The following is an 18,236-nucleotide window of genomic DNA, read 5'->3' as shown; positions in this document are numbered from 1 at the left end:
GCTCTTCCACTAAAAGATATCCAACGCCATAATATGAGTCACCTAAACAATAAAATCAGAATCATGTTTTTTGGCCATGTAGGTTTGTACATACATGGAATTCGACTGCGGTTTTGTGGCTCTCTCGGTGTACTTAAACATAGAATAACAACACTACAACACAACAATCTTCAGATATATACACAAGGATTGATTTATACGGGTGAAATGAGAGGTGATAAAGTGCAACGGTGCAGAGAATATATCAGAGATGCTGAAATAGATGTTAGCAGGTTACTTACATGTGTGAGGTAGATGGACATGACGGAGTGTACCAGTATACGTACAATGGACAGTACAGTATATACAACATGTACAGTACAGTATATACAACATGTACAGTACAGTATATACAACATGGTTGGATTAATTTGACGATGTTAAGCGTTCATTTGAAAGACAGCCCACGGAAAGAAACTTCTGCCCGTTTCCTGAGAATCATGCTCCAGTTAGGAGAGCTATGAGCAGAAACCTTCAGTGTGTAAGTCCAACACGTCTCCACTTTTTCTCAGATCTCAAAGATCATCGATACGCTCAACACACAGATGCAGACGAAAGGACGGGAGCTCACGGAGTACCGGGAACGCTACAACATCCGGCTGGTTGGAGAAGGCGATGAGGGGCAAGGCCAGTCGACAACATCCTCAAGCGACACTGAGGGGGGCGGGTCTAAAGGCGGTGCCGGTGTTCTGGTGTCTTAGTTTGCGACGGCGGAGGGCCCTGTGACTTCTGCAGCAATGAAAACATGGGTAGAGACATGGAAACTAGGTTCAAAAATGGACTGTAATGCAGGAAAACACAGGAGTTGAGAGATTTTGAGTTATTTTTTCAAGCGCAGAAAGTTATCTTTGAGTTATTTATAACACTGTAAGATGAATGAAACAAATTCAAACAGCAACTCTGACACTGAGGTAGGCCAGGGCTTTGTGTTGGGCACTATTTGGGTTCAAGGCAAAGGTTAGTGTGCCTTTCAAGTCTGATGCAGTTTGTGCTACACTTGCCTCTGTGGAAGCTGCATGACACTTCAGATTATGCTGAATTATCTTGGTTTACGTTTAGAACGGCAGAATTCAAGCATCCACACAGTTCACATTTTCAGTTCCTTCCTTTACGTCTCACCTTACCATTTACATGCTTTTTGCTCAGTTCCAACGTGGTTATGAGCTGAAACAATGGTTAATATTTGTAATGTCTTTAGTCACGGGGGGGAGGGGGGGTTCCTTATTGTTTTTATTTTGTTGCAATGTGATAACATTAAAATGCGTGGTCGCCATGACGTACCTTAAGACACAACACAAAGGACCTAATGTGAGGGCTCACTGTTATCAATGAATATATGATCGCAATGCATTTTGGGAAAAAAGTGTTCTGTGGTTTGTTTGGGCATGAATAAGTTATATATTATATTTGGAGTAAAAGATGTAGTTGGTATGAAAACAGGGATGAACAACACTGCTTTGGGGGAAAATAAAAGCTGATTTCATAGGGCCCTGTAGTGGGTTTCATTTGTGCGAAAAGCCGCCACCCTCTCCATGTTGAAGCTGGTCCCGGAAGCCGTTTTAACTCTCGTGGCCAGGAAGTTGTACTGTCTTCCCCTCTCATGGAAACACACCTCACTGGTTTGTTTATTTCCCCAGTGTGAAACATTTCAAAACACACGTACAACAGCTCTTACTATTTCAAACACTGCGGTCATGCAGAACACAACATGTGAGCTTTGGTCCAGTCTTCTGGAAACAGGAAAATTAGAATCAATTCCGCTGAACCTGTCTGGGATGGAGAAAATGGCCTCTAGCATCTGGAGTGTGCTGTCCGCCGTGTCCATACACTCATGTGGTGGACAAACATGTTTTTGTTAATGGTTATGGATTAAAAGTATATCAAGATTGTGCTTTCTTGTCTGGTTTTTGTCCAGTTTTCATTACAACGCCAACTCGTCACACACCCATCGTGTTTCTGTCTGAGACCGACTCCCTACGAAGCCCAAACACACACACACAGTACTCGTCCGTGTTTGTCGTACGGTTGGGGAAACGTTTCCCACTTTAAAGGAGCAATATTGCAGTTGTTAGTTGATATATCCCAGTTAGCAGAGTTTGGGTTAATGGGGGGGGGGGGGGTCAAAATGGTAGAAAAAGTATTTCTGGATTATATGTGGCTCATTAAATTACCATCTGTGGATGGCAAATATGACAACAAAGGGCTCAGTTGGAGCAATCTGACGGAGAAAAGAACAGGATGCTGCTACATGTGAAGTTCCAGAGGGAACAGATAAAATGTGCTAATAAATCATACAAAAATACTAATAGGTACAATTGCTATATGTAATCTATTATGGCGGACACTAGGGGCTATGCCTCTCACCCAGCAGGGCTGTGAGCTGGGGGCGTGGTTTACGTTCCCGGGCTCTCTGGTGCAGGGTTGTTCCTGTTGTAGTTTGGTTTTTGGAGCGGAGGAATAAAGTTCAAACTCACCTTTGCCTCCTGTGTTTTTCCTCATCCTGCCACACTATAATCATACTAATAAATTATACTGACATACCGTTAAAAAAGATGCATTAAAAAGGTTGCATTTTCCTATCCTCTAGTCAGGTAGGCTCCGGTCTGAAGTCATCAAATAAACCACAAAATTACTCGCAGACATAAAAGGTTATGGGCCCAAATACCAATGTAAAGACTCATAATTGTCATGTGCAGTTCATTCAAACAAAACAAAAAAGACTATCCGACGAGGATGGGATTCGAACCCACGCGTGCAGAGCACAATGGATTAGCAGTCCATCGCCTTAACCACTCGGCCACCTCGTCCTGATGGCATATATACTTGTGAGACACTATTATATAAATGATCACCTAGGAAGCGTGCCAGTCTTAGTATTTCCAGGATCATTACAATATCTTGCTTCCGGTGAAGTCAATGTTAGTGCCCTACGTCCTTCATCCAAGTACAACAAATACAAGTCAAAGAATTGTATTTGGAGCGATGATCCGATTTCTAACTGCGTTTCTACTTGTGTTATTACGGTTATTACACATAGCCCTGCGCCACTGTCGCAGTAGCGGCACAAACACTCTTCTGTCAAGTCCACTGCACTTACCTGGAACAGCACCAGGAGGTCCCACGATTTTACCTTCAAAATAAAAGTATAAAGATGTTAAATTACATTTGTAAACAACAACGAAAAAAACAAACCACAAAATGTTGGAACATATAATAGAACGTCGTGTATCTCATGAAAACATTGAAGTGAATTGATTCCAGAGATGTTTTGGTAAATTCCTAACAGTGTTTTAGAATAGACAGGCCCCGTCCAGTTCACTGCAGGCCAGTTCTATCTGGCTTCACACTGACTTGACTTTTTCATGCCAAATTGCATCATTTTATTCACACTTACAAAAACGAATGTTATGAATAAGGCATTACTGACACATGTCACTCGATTATATCTCAACTGATGAGCTGGATTAATGAAAACACGTCGCATGCGAGCATAGTGACATTTTATTTTGAAATGACGACAGGAAGTGTTTCTTTCACTGTGGGTGACTTGACACTGGTCACCACAGCATGGTTTGTTTTGATGGAACCCGGAGACGAGCACAATTTTAAAGAAATGAGAGCGACTACGAGAAAATAATGGGATTAACGGCCGTATGACACCTTCCAGCAGCGTTGCCACCAAACCTCCAATTTATGGACCGAATTCTGCACTATACGCGCTGTCTGGGGTCGACATGTAGGTAAACTGGGCTCGAAGGCTTGCACCGACTCCATCCAGCTGCACAGCAACCCGCAAGCCCCGCTTCGGTGCGGCGACCCGCTTTATGTAGATACCGACGGCTCCGAGTGGATCTGGGATGCATCTCTCCAAGAAATGCTCCGTGTTCAAAGTGGTGCTGAGTGCTCTGCTGATCGTGGCGCTGCTGCAGCTCATATATCTGTCTTTTCTGTCCAAGTTTCACGGCAAACAGCAGCGCTACCGCTACTCGGAGCTCTTCGGCGGCATCTCCAAGAAAAACGCGCATCCGGAGAAGAACGCTCGCAAAGAGCGCCTACGCTACTCCCTCTCCACGGGCGGCATCTTCGACAACAGCGGCCAGTACCGCGTCTACAAGAACCTGATCAAAAGCGATTTCGCCACCGACCCCAAACCAGGAAATGACGTCAGCGCGGACGCCATGTCTCTGGCCACGCACACCACCCTGAACAACCTGCACCACCTGCGGGCTCTGCTGGAGCGCTGGCAGAACCCGCTGTCCGTGGCGGTCTTCGCGCACGGACACGACGTCAAGTTGGCCACGGCGCTGGTTTACGCGCTCAGCTTCTTCTGCCCGCAGGTCCAAAATTTGGTGGACTTCCACCTGGTCTGCCTCTCGGGAGAGATGGCCAGCTTTCCCGAGCAGGACCGTGAACATTTTGCTGGGTTGGAGGACTGCGCGTCGGTGTTTTCGAGACTGGAGACCCACAGGGACAAATACAAAAACTATGCCATCAGCGGGAACGTCTCCTACCCCAACAACCTTCTGCGCAACGTCGCCCGCGGCGGCGCAGAGTCGGCCTACATCCTGGTCATCGACATCGACATGGTCCCGAGTGCCGACCTGCACCAGCAGTTCTTGGCCATGATCACGAGGCGTCAGCCGGCCAATGACGAGGTCTTCGTCCTGCCGGCTTTCGAGATCCGCCACGTGAGGAAGGTTCCCGCCACCAAGCCGGAGCTGGTTCAGCTCTATCAGGTTGGCGAGGTGCGACCCTTCTACGAGGAGCTGTGTCCACGCTGTCAGGCCCCCACCAACTACTCACAGTGGGTCAACAGTCACGCCCGAGGGTCGGGGCCCCTGGACGTAGCCTACACTCTCACCTGGATGGACCCCTGGGAGCCCTTCTACATTGGCCCCCGCACCGTGCCGCTGTATGATGAGAACTTCAAGCAGTACGGCTTCAATCGAATCAGTCAGGTTGGTGCAGACAACAGTGGATCATGAAGGATGAGCGCCCTGTTTGAGCACAGCTAATTGCATTTCCTCAAGCTCTCTGTAGGCTGTCAAATACTGTTTGCATATAAGTTGACTGTTTGTTCCGAGGCTGCGTGTGCACCATGAACGCTTGGGTCGGAGGGCCGTGTATTGGCAAGAACTTAGCGACACGATTTGTATCGCGACACAAGGGTAACGCTTCAGTAGATCGTGATTCGTGATACCACGAGCGCTGTTACAGCGCAACGTTTTGACCCAATTTTGGGGAAAACATGAAAACATCTCAGCATGCATCAAATAAGAGTGCCTGTTGTGGTTTTGTGTTGCCTTGTTAAATTACTGCAGTTGCCACCTAGTGGCCAGAGATTGAACGACACAATGAAGTAGTGACGCTGCCACGACTCACTTTCAGTACCGTCTTAAGAATCAACGCAGTATTTTTTTTTTAATTCCATAGGATATTATGAAATACACCATCACGATGCTCAAGTGTGTCTATATTTCCTGAAAGCGGCTCTGGGCGGGGTGACAACACGGGCGCGATTAGAAGTAATTTCAGTTCGGGCTGCACGATATTGGAAAAAACTCCCAATGCGATATGAAAAAGTGCAGGCATTTTCACCAGATTCTCTATTTAGAAAGAATAAGTCGTGCGCGTCCGGGTAGCATAGCGGTCTATTCCGTTGTCCACCAACACGAGGATCGCCGGTTCGAATCCCCGTGTTACCTCCGGCTTAATCGGGCGTTCCTACGGACACAATTGGCCGTGTCTGCGGGTGGGGAGCCGGATGTGGGTATGTGTCCTGGTCGCTGCACTAGCGCCTCCTCTAGTCGGTCGGGGCTCCTGCGTGGTCCTCCCACGCACCACGTCCCCCCCTGGTGAAACTCCTCACTGTCAGGTGAAAAGAAGTGCCTGGTGACTCCACATGTTGTGACTTCTCTTATGTACACTATTGTAGTGTTACTATTCGTGGGTTACTAACTTAATCACTAATACATATAAGTACACGGAGACGAGGATGCGGCACAAGTCTGATCTTTACTGACGGAGACATCACACACTACTAGGCTCGACCAGTGTATTACAGAACTCAGTAGTGGTGACAGTCCAACACAATCGAGCACCGAGTGCTCGATCCAATACACCACACCACATGTATCAGAGGAGGCATGTGGTAGTCTGCAGCCCTCCCTGGATCGGCAGAGGGGGTGGAGCAGCGACCGGGACGACTCGGGAAGATTTGGGTAATTGGCCGCATACAATTAGGGAGAAAAGGGGGGGGGTTGCAGAATGAACCATTCTAGAATGATTGGGGTGATTTCTGTAGGGGAATCTGCATAGAAAATAATAATACAAAAAGCTGAACTGTATAGATTGTGGTTTGTGTCGAAGAGTAGTGAGTAAATACTATGTGGCCATCCTAGCGTGAGAGCTGGAAACTCGTGTGCGTGCCCGGCGCACAGCAGGCAGGGAAGGATCAACAGCGGACCAGCGCGCATCCTGATACGCGCTGCAAAGAAACGCTCCAAAATACGTCCACACGGCCGACGTTGGTTTTCTTCTCGCAGCCAGATGTCATCGGTGTTTTCCTCCTCTTCCTCGCTCCGTGTCAGGTTGTGGTCGACCACTGGCGGGGCTGTGGTGAGGTGATAAACTGATCCAAGTTGGTTGTGACTGCTGGTTCGCTGTGCATGCAGAGCCTGCGTGTCGCTCACCAGCAAGCAAATGCCGTGTACCCGAGAACCCTTAAATCAGGGTAAATTATACCAGACAGCCTTCTCTGGGAGGGTAGTCCTGGAAAATAGGAACCGTGCGAGACTTCTTTTTGCACCAAGCGGCAAAAAGCTGTAGCATGAGGCGTCTGAGTTCATTCGCCTTACTTCGCGTCTTGCGCTGACTGTTGCGCATGCGCACATCGTGATGACGAGGCTGAACCGATACATCGTGCGGCCCTGTTTTCCGTCCTCTCTACTGCGATGGCTGCATCTCCCAGGCGCAGTACGCCCTGCCACCTGGTGTACCAAGCAGGCTAAAATGCAGCTGTAAAAAGTGATTGCAAATATTTGATCATCCAAGTCTGGAACTGATTCTTGTCATTTGTCTGTTCTGTCAAACCCTCTCCTCATATCCCTCCTCCGTTCTATCACTTTTCTGCTGTGCCTGCGGCCTATCTCCTCTTTTCCTCTACATCAGTAATCTCTACAACTCCTTTGTCACTCCTCTCCCTCCTTTCTCCTTCATTCTCTTACACGCCGTCTCCGTTTACCTTCCTCTCTTTCTGACAGCTCTCTCCTCTCCTCCGCACCATTTCTGATAAACACAACCTTCTCTCGCTTCCTCTACCACCACCTCTCCTCCTGCTTCATGTGCCCTTCCTTTTGTCCCCCCCCCCCCAGGCCTGTGAGCTCCACGTGGCTGGTTACAGGTTCTCGGTGCTGAGCTCCGCCTTCGTGGTGCACCGCGGCTTTAAGGTCCAGGGTGAGTTCCACTCCAGGAAGGACGAAGAAAACAAGCGGAACCGGATTCTCTTCCGCAGCTTCAAGGAAGGTCTGAAGACCAAGTACCCACTGTCCAGCCGAAGCTGCTAAACACAGATGAGGGGCGCTTGTTTCGCTGTTCGTCTGTGTCCTCCCCGTACCGATCTCGGATGAAATCCTCTGGAGCTTGTTGTTTTATGTGCTGAAGAGGCAGATGCATGGTCTTCGGATACGAGCCCCATTCTAACCTCCAAAGTAGGCTCCCCCTAACCAAACTCAGAAGAAAAGAATGAACGAAAACCCCGTGTTGTATTATATTGATATTTTTAACTTATTTATGACTGATTTCGACATTAACGATCTAAGAACGTGAACGTCTTGCTCTTGTTTTTATCCACCGCAAGTTTCCTTGGGACAGGAGTTACGGCGAAAGCCTACAAATGTGAAAAGGTTTTCTTATGTTTTCCGAGAGCATCTCATTCCTGAGAATTTGGTGGGGATAATAGATTCAGGGACCCGCCTTGACTGAGAATGAGGAAACAGCATACACTGTTTTATCAGATGGTACTTGTCAAAATGGCTAAATATGTTAAACTTTATATGTGCTTTATTGGTGCAAAACTTACATTTAGCCAAACCCCGTCTTTACCAGTCGTGAAGGGGATTGGGTCGGTGCACTTTCCTGCTGCTGCCGCCTGCCCCTCTGTTCCGCTTGGCTGAAAACAGAAACATGCAATACAACGTTAATTACTGTAATTCCAGTGTGACAGACACATAAATCAGGTGGTTTGTAACCCAGAGACCGTCCTGTCAGTCGTCGGTGTGATTCCCTCCAACAGACAAAAGAATTCGTCCCAGTCAGTGTCCGTAAATTCAAGACTGAAACCTAAAGTTTGTGTCTGCGCCTACGCCCCCGAACTCTGGGGAGCTGTATGTGTGTGTCCGAGGGATACCCAAAGAAACCTAGCCCTCATTACACTGTATTAACAGGAGGTGGACGTGCAGGTAGAGATGCTGTGACATGGAAACTGATTTAAGTCCTCTTCCCTTACAGAGATGGACTGTAGCAAAAAAACCCACTCTTTGACTGATTCTTCTGTCCACAGATAAAGAGACTCTGAACCACAAGTAATCCATTACTAAGTACAGCTGTTGTGCTTAACAGCATCATGTCCTTATGGATTTGTTGCCAATCTGCGTCTGTATCTCAACCACTAGATGGCGTCCGCTGCTCAGGTCTCAGGTGTTGGTTTGGTTGGACAGGCTCCACTAACAAGACAGGGATTACTCGGCCAACATGGCTTGGCTGCTTTGCAGGGCCTGAATTTAACCACAGTACATTTGTCGGCACATCCGATTCTTTGGTACACACTGACTGCTCAGTCTTATTTCTAACTGTGTCCGTCGACATTTTTTTCTTGCTGCATGAGAAACACTGTTGAGAAACTTTTTATTTATTTATTTATTCTTCTTTTCGGGAGACATGGTGCCATGCCGATCTTTTTGCCAATACTGTTTAAGCAGGGTTTAGACTGTGGTGAAGTAGCATGCTGTCGCATTGAAGATTTGACTTTGGTATATTTAGTTGGTGGTTTGTGATGTAGCTTAAACCACCTGACACACAACACCAATATGACGCTAAGAGGCCACGGGCTACAATGTAGCACGGCCAGTGGGTTTAGGGGGGGCAGTCATACTGGAAAATAGAAAATACCAGCATTCTTGGTCATCAGTAGGACTGTTAAGAAACACTCAAAAATTCACTGGTGAGGTTAAATTAATGTAATTTGAATGTGTTAATTTGTCATAATAACAGAGTGATAGTGTTACTCCAACACCCTCTGAAAGCCCTGCCAGCCCCTTTCCATCAGATTATGGAAGACCAGGAGAGGCGGCCGTGAACTTCACCTACGAGCTGCTACAACATGCATTTACCCTGCACAAAGATGTTTGCATATTCAACGTCTGTTAGACACCTCTTTCACGACCACTGCACCGGTATCTGCTCACTGTCGTGTCAGATGTAATAAATATGATTGCTGTGTGTTATGATATATTTATAATGTGAAGACATTTCTCTCCAAGTGGAAATGACTTGACACTACATTTGCAAATGACCCCAAACGGGAATACTGTAGCTGAAGGTTATATTTGCTACGGGGACTTTCTCATTGTTTTTAGAACCATTCTAATAAACTAATGTGGTATTTGAGTGAGTTGAACTTTAAGAACTGATCTGAGACTTCCATTCTGGTGTTATGATGTGGACTGCTTCATTTCTGACATCTTTATCCCTGGTTTCAGTGTGCAGCTGTTTTTTTTTCTCTCCTCCATTTCTAAATGTATTTATTATGTTCACAAAAAAAATGCCTGATTTGTATCGTTGGAGTTTCTATTAAACTTACAGTATAACTTTCAGGGGGCTGCTTTGTATGATTTGAACAAATTTAAGATTCTAGCAGCTTGTTGTGAATAGTTAAAGGAGGTCGTCCTTGGTCGCGTGTTGCATCTTTGAAAGTCCATGTGATCATCTGTGACAACAGCGACACCCTCAGGGGAATAGCAGCGTTTTGTGTTTGTTGTTTACAAGTTGTGATCTTTATGTAAACTACATTTACAAAAGAAGATGACATTTCAAAATACCAGACAAATGAGGATTAGTGTCCGCCAGGCCTCTGCCATCTTCTAAGGGCAACCGGATGTTAGGTAAAACGCATCACTTCCTGTGCGACAGAAACATTTCCCGCCTGTGTACTGACCAACCCATGGACGTAACATAGTAGTAGAACTGGGTACGGTTTGTCCCTGCCAGTAGCTTTTGAATTTTACTTTCAAGTCAAGTTTCAGGAAGATGAAATGTAATGTTTGCGTGAGTAAAAAAATAATCAAGCCAGAACATTGCTTGCAGTTCTAAGAATATAGTAAATCTAGTTGCAGCAGTTTGGGAAGAAGCTAAATTCCGTGCCAATTTTTATAGAAATAAATAAATAAACTGCGACACAGGGAAAGGATGGACATTTACCAAACCAAGATTTTTGTATGGAAGCAGGAATCCATGTTAGCCCTAATTTGATACAAACAGAGGCTGCTGAGTTACTCTACAACTTGTAAAGAGTTGTAAAAAGAAAAGAAAAAAAAACACAAGTACAGCTGAAAAGATGAAAACCCCTAAGTAATATTTTTGACAAGAAGTGTGTGGGCCCTGTGATGGCCTGGCAGCCTGTCCAGGGTGTCTCCCCGCCTGCCGCCCAGTGACTGCTGGGACAGGTTCCAGCAGCCCCGCGACCCTGACAGCAGGATAAGCGGTTCGGATAATGGATGGATGGATTGAACCTCGAAGCGCACTGACTTGAAACGAATGATGCGCACTGAAACATTTAGCTGGCTAGCTTACAGCCTTAACAGCCAATAGACGGCGCGGAACCTCGAAGCACACTGACTGCCAGACCGACAGACAGAGCAATAGTTGGGGCGAATTAAGTTAACATTAGTTAGTTAGCAATAGCGGTAGGTTTAGGGTTAGGGTTACAGTACGATCTGGCAATGTTAAGGTCAGTTGTAAGCTAGCTAGCTAAATATTTCAGTGCGCATCGTTTGTTTCAAGTCAGTGTGCTTCGAGGTTCCATGCTGTTTATTGGCCGACGCAACAGCCAATCACGGCTACTTCCGTGCTTACGCCCCGTTGGATCTAGCATCAACCTTTTTAGATCCGGTATCCAGTTCTACTATAGTCCATCCATGGTACTGACCAGCCTCATGTATCAATCATTACTATGGGCAAATTTATGCGTATACACCCATGGGATTCTGCAGCCCTGAAGTCTGTCTCAGAGACCAGTGCAGAACCTGGTAACCCCTGAGTTTAGACTCCGATTGGCGAACACTGGTGTCTTTGCAGGCCTGGGTGATTGCTCGTTGCAAGAGGTAGACAATAGACGTTAGGAGGAAGGAATTACAAATAACCATCACACTTTGTTTCTACCTGTCAGACAATGTTGAGGGCTAAAGGATTCCATGGGTGTGTACACACAAATTTGCCCATAGTAATGATTGACACATGAGGACTAGTACACCAGCAAGTAGAACAGGCAATAGCGAAAGGTCTCAAGCTGAACGTGTCATAGCATCTCGACCCGCCTGATTACAGCATTAACAGCAATTAAAAGTTAAAAATGTACAATAAATATGTTATCACGTGGAGCTTTCAACTATATCCAGTCTGTTACTTACATCAGAGGTCTTTATGGTGCCTCTTAAACGGGGGGCAGAACCTGCAAAGGAAACTGCGCAAGCAGATTCTCAGAGGTGTTATCGAGTCGTTTAGCGAGGAAAGGGCTTTAGCTTGTCTCTTTCATGGGAACAAGTGGACGAGGAGTTTGACACAGATGACATTCCCTGTGGTGTAACGTGGCTTAGGTTGGGGTTTAAAGGCATCCTGAAACCAATAGCATGCAAGGGGTGATTAATGGGTGATTCAGGCTGACATCCAATTAAAAGCTCCTATTTAGTAATTAAGATCTGTATTAAAGTGGACTTCGGAGGTCTTGAGGGTTTTCAGATAGGCCCCCATCTGATAGGGGGCGTAGACTGAATTAGCTCTGGGGTGAAAACCAAACACCGACTTTAGGAGGGGGGGGGGTGACGAGTGTCAGTATGTCCTATTAGATATTTCTTAAGTGAAAAAAAAAATCAATTTTAGAGGGCAGATTTAGGAAACGAGAGAATACCCATTTGATAAGCAGTTATCTAGTTAGTGAGATCTGAAAAAGCCGAGGCATCGATGAGCTAGCCGGCCATCCGTCTGTGAAGTAGGAGCACGTGTGGGATTCACCCCTGCGGCTGCATGGCATTCTGCGGTTAAGCCCGAATCCAAGAGGCCGCTAACGAGTCACACACTTTAATGGGCAACGGCACGCGACTCCAATGTTGTGGTTTCGATGCTGCGTCCCATCACTGCAAATTATGACTTGATGGCAGGGCTGCACAAAAAATCAATACAGCTCAGTATTGCAGTATTTTTTCACGATACTTTATCGATTTTTTCGCCCCCCGTATCAATACATTAAAAAAAAGGTATTCATGTTTTAAACGCATTTGGGTGATTCTTCAAGTAAGGGAGTTTTTCTGTCCCCAGGGTAGATTTTCAAGAAAAAACAATTATTGTATTGGTTAGAGTTAGGTTGTGTTAGCTGTCAAAAAAGATGTGTGTCTCAGTGAAGACATTGTAATACTTTTTCAGCATGTTGAAAATTCAAATGTGCCAGAATTTCACTGTCTTGGGCTTGTCCCCAATCCAGACCTTTTAACTTCCCCTCTATAATAAAGTCATAGAAATGGTGAAATTCATTAAATCTTTACTTTGCATTTTCTCATAATAATTTAAAAAGACATATTTCAAATTCATATGGGTTATATACGTACAATTTACACGTTTTATAGTTAAATATGGCTGTCCCTCATACATCTGTCATTACATCACACCCAACATTTTAGAACAATAACGTTTTTCAAACAACAACAATGTGGTTGCCATGGAAATGAGAAGCGCCAGAGGCGCGTGAGCAGTCATGGCAGAAGCGTGACGCTTTCATGTCCACAAATATAAGTAATGTGGAGGCTTATATGTCCTGATCTGACACCGTTGTGGTGAATTCGGGGGGGGGGGGCGCCTCGGGACGCCAGATCCGGGACGCGAACCCGTGGCTCCCACGCCGCAAGCAACTACATCAACCAGTCGACTAAAGGGTCCGACCCGTCAGCCAGGGGCTACCGAGCCCATTCATCCGTGATTGTTACAGTATGTTTATTGGACGCCATTACCAAACAAGGTACTAGTTGAGTATTTTAGTCCAGAAATAAGAAATTTCCCTTTGTTCATGTATAGTCATTGTACATTGTATGCTAGCTAACAAGTTAGCTTAGCAAGTGTGAGACTTAGCCAACTTTTTCTCCAAAAACTGAAACGTGTCATTACCATCACGTGTCATTACATCACATTTTGCTGTTACAACTTTGAAAACAGCATCATAACATCCAACTTATTTTGTAGGACGATCAAAGCTACGCTAAGATATTTGTTCCAGACCACTTAATAGAGCTTTTGAAAAAAAAAGAAAGATTTTAATGTTTTATTTTTTCAAAATTTCCGGAGCCAAAAGTGCCCCAAATTGAAGAATCACCCATTTCAGATCAACGTGTTCAGTGACAAGTGTGCACTGGCGAATGCAAATACGTTCTAATAAATTGGAATAGGAATTTTGAATTAAATAGTTTTGACTCAAATTGTCCGTTGAATTATCAACATATAATGTGATTTAAATATTAGACTACTCAGGTGGGTCACAGCAAGTTGTATTTTCAGCTATATTTTTAAATTTTCAGTAAATTATGTAGAGTATTGCAATATGCATGGTATCGCCATGTATTGTGATGCGTATCCTATCGTGAGGTGCTTGCCAATACCCAGCCCTACTTGACAACGACGTTTGTCTTATTTCCTCTATTCTCTCAGTCAAAAGATCTCACAATTCTCTTAAAAATCCAGTCCAATGATGTTACTTCAGCCAGACAGTTTTTATAGTGTAATATTAAAGGGTAATTCCGGTATTTTCAAACCACGGCCCTATTTCCCCATCATTTGGGGTCTAAATGACTAATAAGGACAAACATTTTGGACTTGGTCCAGTACTGAGCGAGAACACTTGTAATCCAATGTAATCCTTGGGGGCAATTGCGCCCGTCAAAGTACGTCCACTAGATGTGCTTGATTTTGCCACTGACAAGCTCAGATTATTGTAAGTGTCTGACAACATTATAGAAAGGATCCCTAAAGAGATAGACCTTTTACCTGGGGGCGAGATGGCACCAGGATGCACTATGGGAAGAAGGCAAGCCGGGGGAGGCAGCATGACGCTCTGGACAGTGTTCTGCTGGAAAACTCTAGGTCTGGCATTCATGTGGACGTCAATGTGACACGTGCCACCTATCTAAACATCGTTGCAGACCAGGTACACCCCTTCATGGCTACGGTATTTCCTGATGGCAGTGGCCTCTGTCAGCAGAATAACGCTCCCTGCAACACTGCACACAACATTCAGGAATGGTTTGAGGAACATGACAAAGAGTTCAAGGTGCTGCCTTGGCCTCCAAATTCCCCAGATCTAAATCCGATCAAGCATCTGTGGGATGTGCTGGAAAAACTAGTCTGATTCATGGAGGCCCCACATCGCAACTTACAGGACTTACAGGATCTGCTGCTAATGTCTTGGTGCCAGATACCAGAGGACACCTTCAAGGGTCTTGTGGAGTCCATGCCTCGACCCAACTCAGAAAAATTGGGGGTGGTATGGAAAATGTAAACAAAAAAAGAAAGCAGTGATTTCTAAATTTACTTTGATTTGTATGTCATTGCAGACAGTACGAACACAAGATATTTCATGTTTTGTCTGGTCAACTTCATTTCATTTGTAAATATACACCCGTTCCTGCCATTCAGGACTGCAATACATTCCAAAAACAGTTGGGACGGGGGCAATTTAGGGCAAGTAACAGTAAAATAATTAAACAATGGTGTGATTTGAAACAGGTGATGTCAGCAGGTGATTGTAATCATGATTTGGTGCAAAAGCAGCATCCAGGAAAGGCCTAGTCCTTTAGGAGCAAAGATGGCCAGTTTGCCACCAAATGCACGAGAAGATGATTGAAATGTTTAACAACAATGTTCCTCAAAGAAATATCGGAAGGGATTTGGATATTTCACCCTCTGCGGCGCATAACATAATTAAAAGATCCAAGGAATCTGGTGGAATTTCAGTGCGTAGAGGGCAAGGGCACAAGCCTAAGATGAGTAACCGTGCTCTCCGGTCCCTCTGCATCAAGAACCATCATTCATCCATAAGCGACAGAACCACATGGGCTCAGGATTACTTTGGCAAACTTTTGTCAAGCACGGCAATACGGAATTACATCCACAAACGCCAGTTAAAACTTAACAGTGCCAAAAGGAAACCTTATGTTAACTGTGTCCAGAAGCACTGTGTGATGGTCCATCTCACGTGTCTCTGAGCCTAGAGACACGTGAGATGGACCACCGCACAGTGGAAACGTGTATTGTAGTCAGGCGAATCTGTATTTCGGGTCATTTTTGGAAGAAATGGATGCTGTGTGCTCCGGACCAAAGAAGAAAAGGACAATCCAGACCAATTCCAAAAGCCAGGGTCTACTGTGGTATGGGGTTGTTCTACAATGGCACCATAAATGCTGAAAGTGCACGGAGCTTTTGGAGCAACATATGCTGTCTTCAAGACACCATCTTTTTCAGGGATGCCTACGCATATTTCAACGAGACAACGGAAAGCCACATTCTGCAAACATTAAAAAGGCATAGCTGCAGAAGAAGAGGGTGCTGGACTGGCCTGCCTGCAGTCCCGGCCTGTCCTCCACACAGCATGTGTTGTGTGTTGTGAAAAGGAATGGCAAGATCACAAAGTTCTAAATGCTTCAGTGTTCCAAATCTTTTTGAAATATGTTGCAAGAATCAAAATTGAAGCAAGTGTTTATTTTGAAAAAATGATAAAAGTCACGAGCTAAAACATCAGATAAGGTGCTGCTGTCTTGTTTTCAATGTAACACGGGTCAAAGATCATTTACAAATCAGTTTTCGGTTTTAATTTTAATTTAACATACCGTCCCAACTTTTTCTGATTAGGGGTTGTGTGTATGTGTGTGTACGTGTACGTGTGTGTGTGTGTGTGTGTGTGTGTGAGTGTATATACGTATACACACACACACACACACACATCTTTGTTCTACTTACTAGGATTCAGTTTCTTCACCCTCCCCTTAGTGTTAAAGTGGCAGAAGGTGCAGTAATGGAGGGAGTTAGGGAAGGGTTTGGGGGGAGGAGAAATGGTGGCCGGTGGTGTTTATGTGTGCGTGTGTGTGTGTGTGTGTGTGTGTGTGTGTGTTGGGGGGGGGGGGTTATGGATCAGGAGGCGCAGGTTTGGTGAGGTAAAGTGGGGTTTAACTTGACAGCTTTGGGGCTTATCTGGGTCAGGGGGTTTTACGACACAAGCAATTAGGGCTGTCTTCTCTTGTGTCGGCTAGCAGGAGGGAGGCCTCCCGCCACCAAGATTAGCCGGCCTGCTGAGGTGAAGAGAGCTCCTCGGCTTCTGGACGGTGGACGGAGCCAGCCGGAGACCCATGATGAGGAGTCAGCGGGGAAGCGGGGGGGTTTTTTTCTTTCTTTTTTTTTTGCAAGGACGATGAAATCAAAGGGTCAACCTCTACACACACTGGGGCCTTTTGCACGGGTCAGTTAGTTGTTGAGAACCGAAGGAATCGATGACCCGTGCTGCTGGACGGCATTCAGCACATGAAACCTGGGTGTGGATGAATGGGGTTTCTGTCCGCTGGGGCATGTTTCACAGCCGCTTCATAGGTCTTGAAATGAAAAGGACCTTGTTGGGTGCACGGGCTACTTGGCTCAACGTTGGCAATTGTTTCTAAGGAACCATTTGACTGGAAGGCTTAACAAGTAATTGGGGCAAAGGATTTTCAAAATGGTTTGAGACCGCCATGTCGCCATTCATGTATTCATTTTACCCCGCTAATTGGTGGCCTTCAGTTTTGCCATGTATTACTTTAAGTTGTCAGTCAACGTGACAACTTAAAGTAATATAATGAAATTTTACTTTAGGTTATATAATTCATTTATTTTATATAATCATCTTTTTTGTACTTACCTTGTTAGGGGCTGGGTTATGGGAGGGAGAACAGGCTGTGTTCTGTACTGCTGATGCACAATTTGATGTGATTTGCAAATTGAAAACCAATAAATATATTGTTAAAAAATATAATGAAATTTTATATGAATAAAATATGAATATATACATTTAATAATAAGTAATTAATTATAAATATATATTAATAATATAAATATTTAATAAACAAATGTAATAAATAATTTAATTTAAAATGTTTAAATTAAAATGTAAAAATGTAATAAATAAATATACATACATATATAAATGAATACATACAAATAAATAATAATTTAATATGAATAATAATTAATAACATATTAATTTAATAATAAGACATACATTTTTGCCAAATCAGTATGTGGATTGACAAGACCATACCATATGGGTCGAGGGCCGGGTTAACAACGGCCGCCATCGGTGCTGTGCCGTCACGGTACCGATGGAAACTATAAACTCCGCCGTGGCGACTCCTGAGAAACAGGGAACAAGCTGAAAGAGATAGAAGGTTAAGTTATCCAGATGTGTTACGTCAATTAAGTTCTTTATTAGGTCTTGTAACCCTGCTGTGCGTACTGGTGTGACTGGGCCTTCATGTTTACCGTCAGTCTATGAGGGTCCAACTTCCTCAACCACCACTTGGACTCCACTTATTACATGAGGAAGCCTTTGGGTTTTGGGGAGGTTCAGCTGAATCTCTCCGCGTCTTATTTTTTCCCATTCTGATCTCCATCAAACTCTATTGTTCCTTCATGGGGTTCCACCACGGTCCGAGCTCCCATGACGCCCCTGGGGTCAACCCACCTCACTCCAAAACCGACTCCACCTCACTCTCTCGTGTCCAACGCCTCCTCTCTATCCACCTAAAACAGGTGTTGTGCTAAATGTGATGTTTGAAAACCCAGAGCGAACAGAAGAAGGGGCAGAAGTGTGCGCTTGTGAAAGTGGAGGGCGAGTCGGTGTCTGAGCGTTCTCGACAGAC

At 45.0% G+C, this 18,236-nt stretch overlaps 3 protein-coding genes and 1 non-coding gene across 4 annotated transcripts in view; 2 read left to right on the top strand and 2 right to left on the bottom strand.

Moving 5' to 3' along the window:
• The window catches only part of pfdn2 (prefoldin subunit 2), a 4,144-nt gene extending 2,214 nt beyond the window's left edge, over positions 1 to 1,930 (top strand). The window contains exon 4 of the mRNA XM_056300617.1: positions 552 to 1,930. Coding sequence (XP_056156592.1) covers positions 552 to 740 — 189 coding nt within the window. The 3' untranslated portion in view covers positions 741 to 1,930. The remainder of the gene's footprint in view (positions 1 to 551) is intronic.
• Positions 1 to 18,236, bottom strand: part of LOC130130775 (equilibrative nucleoside transporter 2-like) — a 331,770-nt gene that overhangs the window by 226,643 nt on the left and 86,891 nt on the right. The window lies entirely within an intron of this gene.
• Positions 2,765 to 2,846, bottom strand: trnas-gcu (transfer RNA serine (anticodon GCU)). Its single transcript has one exon. It is a non-coding gene; the product is annotated as a tRNA-Ser (tRNA).
• b4gat1 (beta-1,4-glucuronyltransferase 1) lies at positions 3,619 to 7,604 on the top strand. The gene is made up of 2 exons (XM_056300593.1): positions 3,619 to 4,997; positions 7,413 to 7,604. Exons 1-2 carry the CDS (start codon positions 3,897 to 3,899, stop codon positions 7,602 to 7,604), a joined length of 1,293 nt encoding a protein of 430 aa, XP_056156568.1. The 5' UTR covers positions 3,619 to 3,896.

The sequence above is a fragment of the Lampris incognitus genome, chromosome 20, assembly GCF_029633865.1.
Source record: "Lampris incognitus isolate fLamInc1 chromosome 20, fLamInc1.hap2, whole genome shotgun sequence".
NCBI lineage: Eukaryota > Metazoa > Chordata > Actinopteri > Lampriformes > Lampridae > Lampris > Lampris incognitus.
This window is presented reverse-complemented; position numbering and strand designations above follow the sequence as displayed.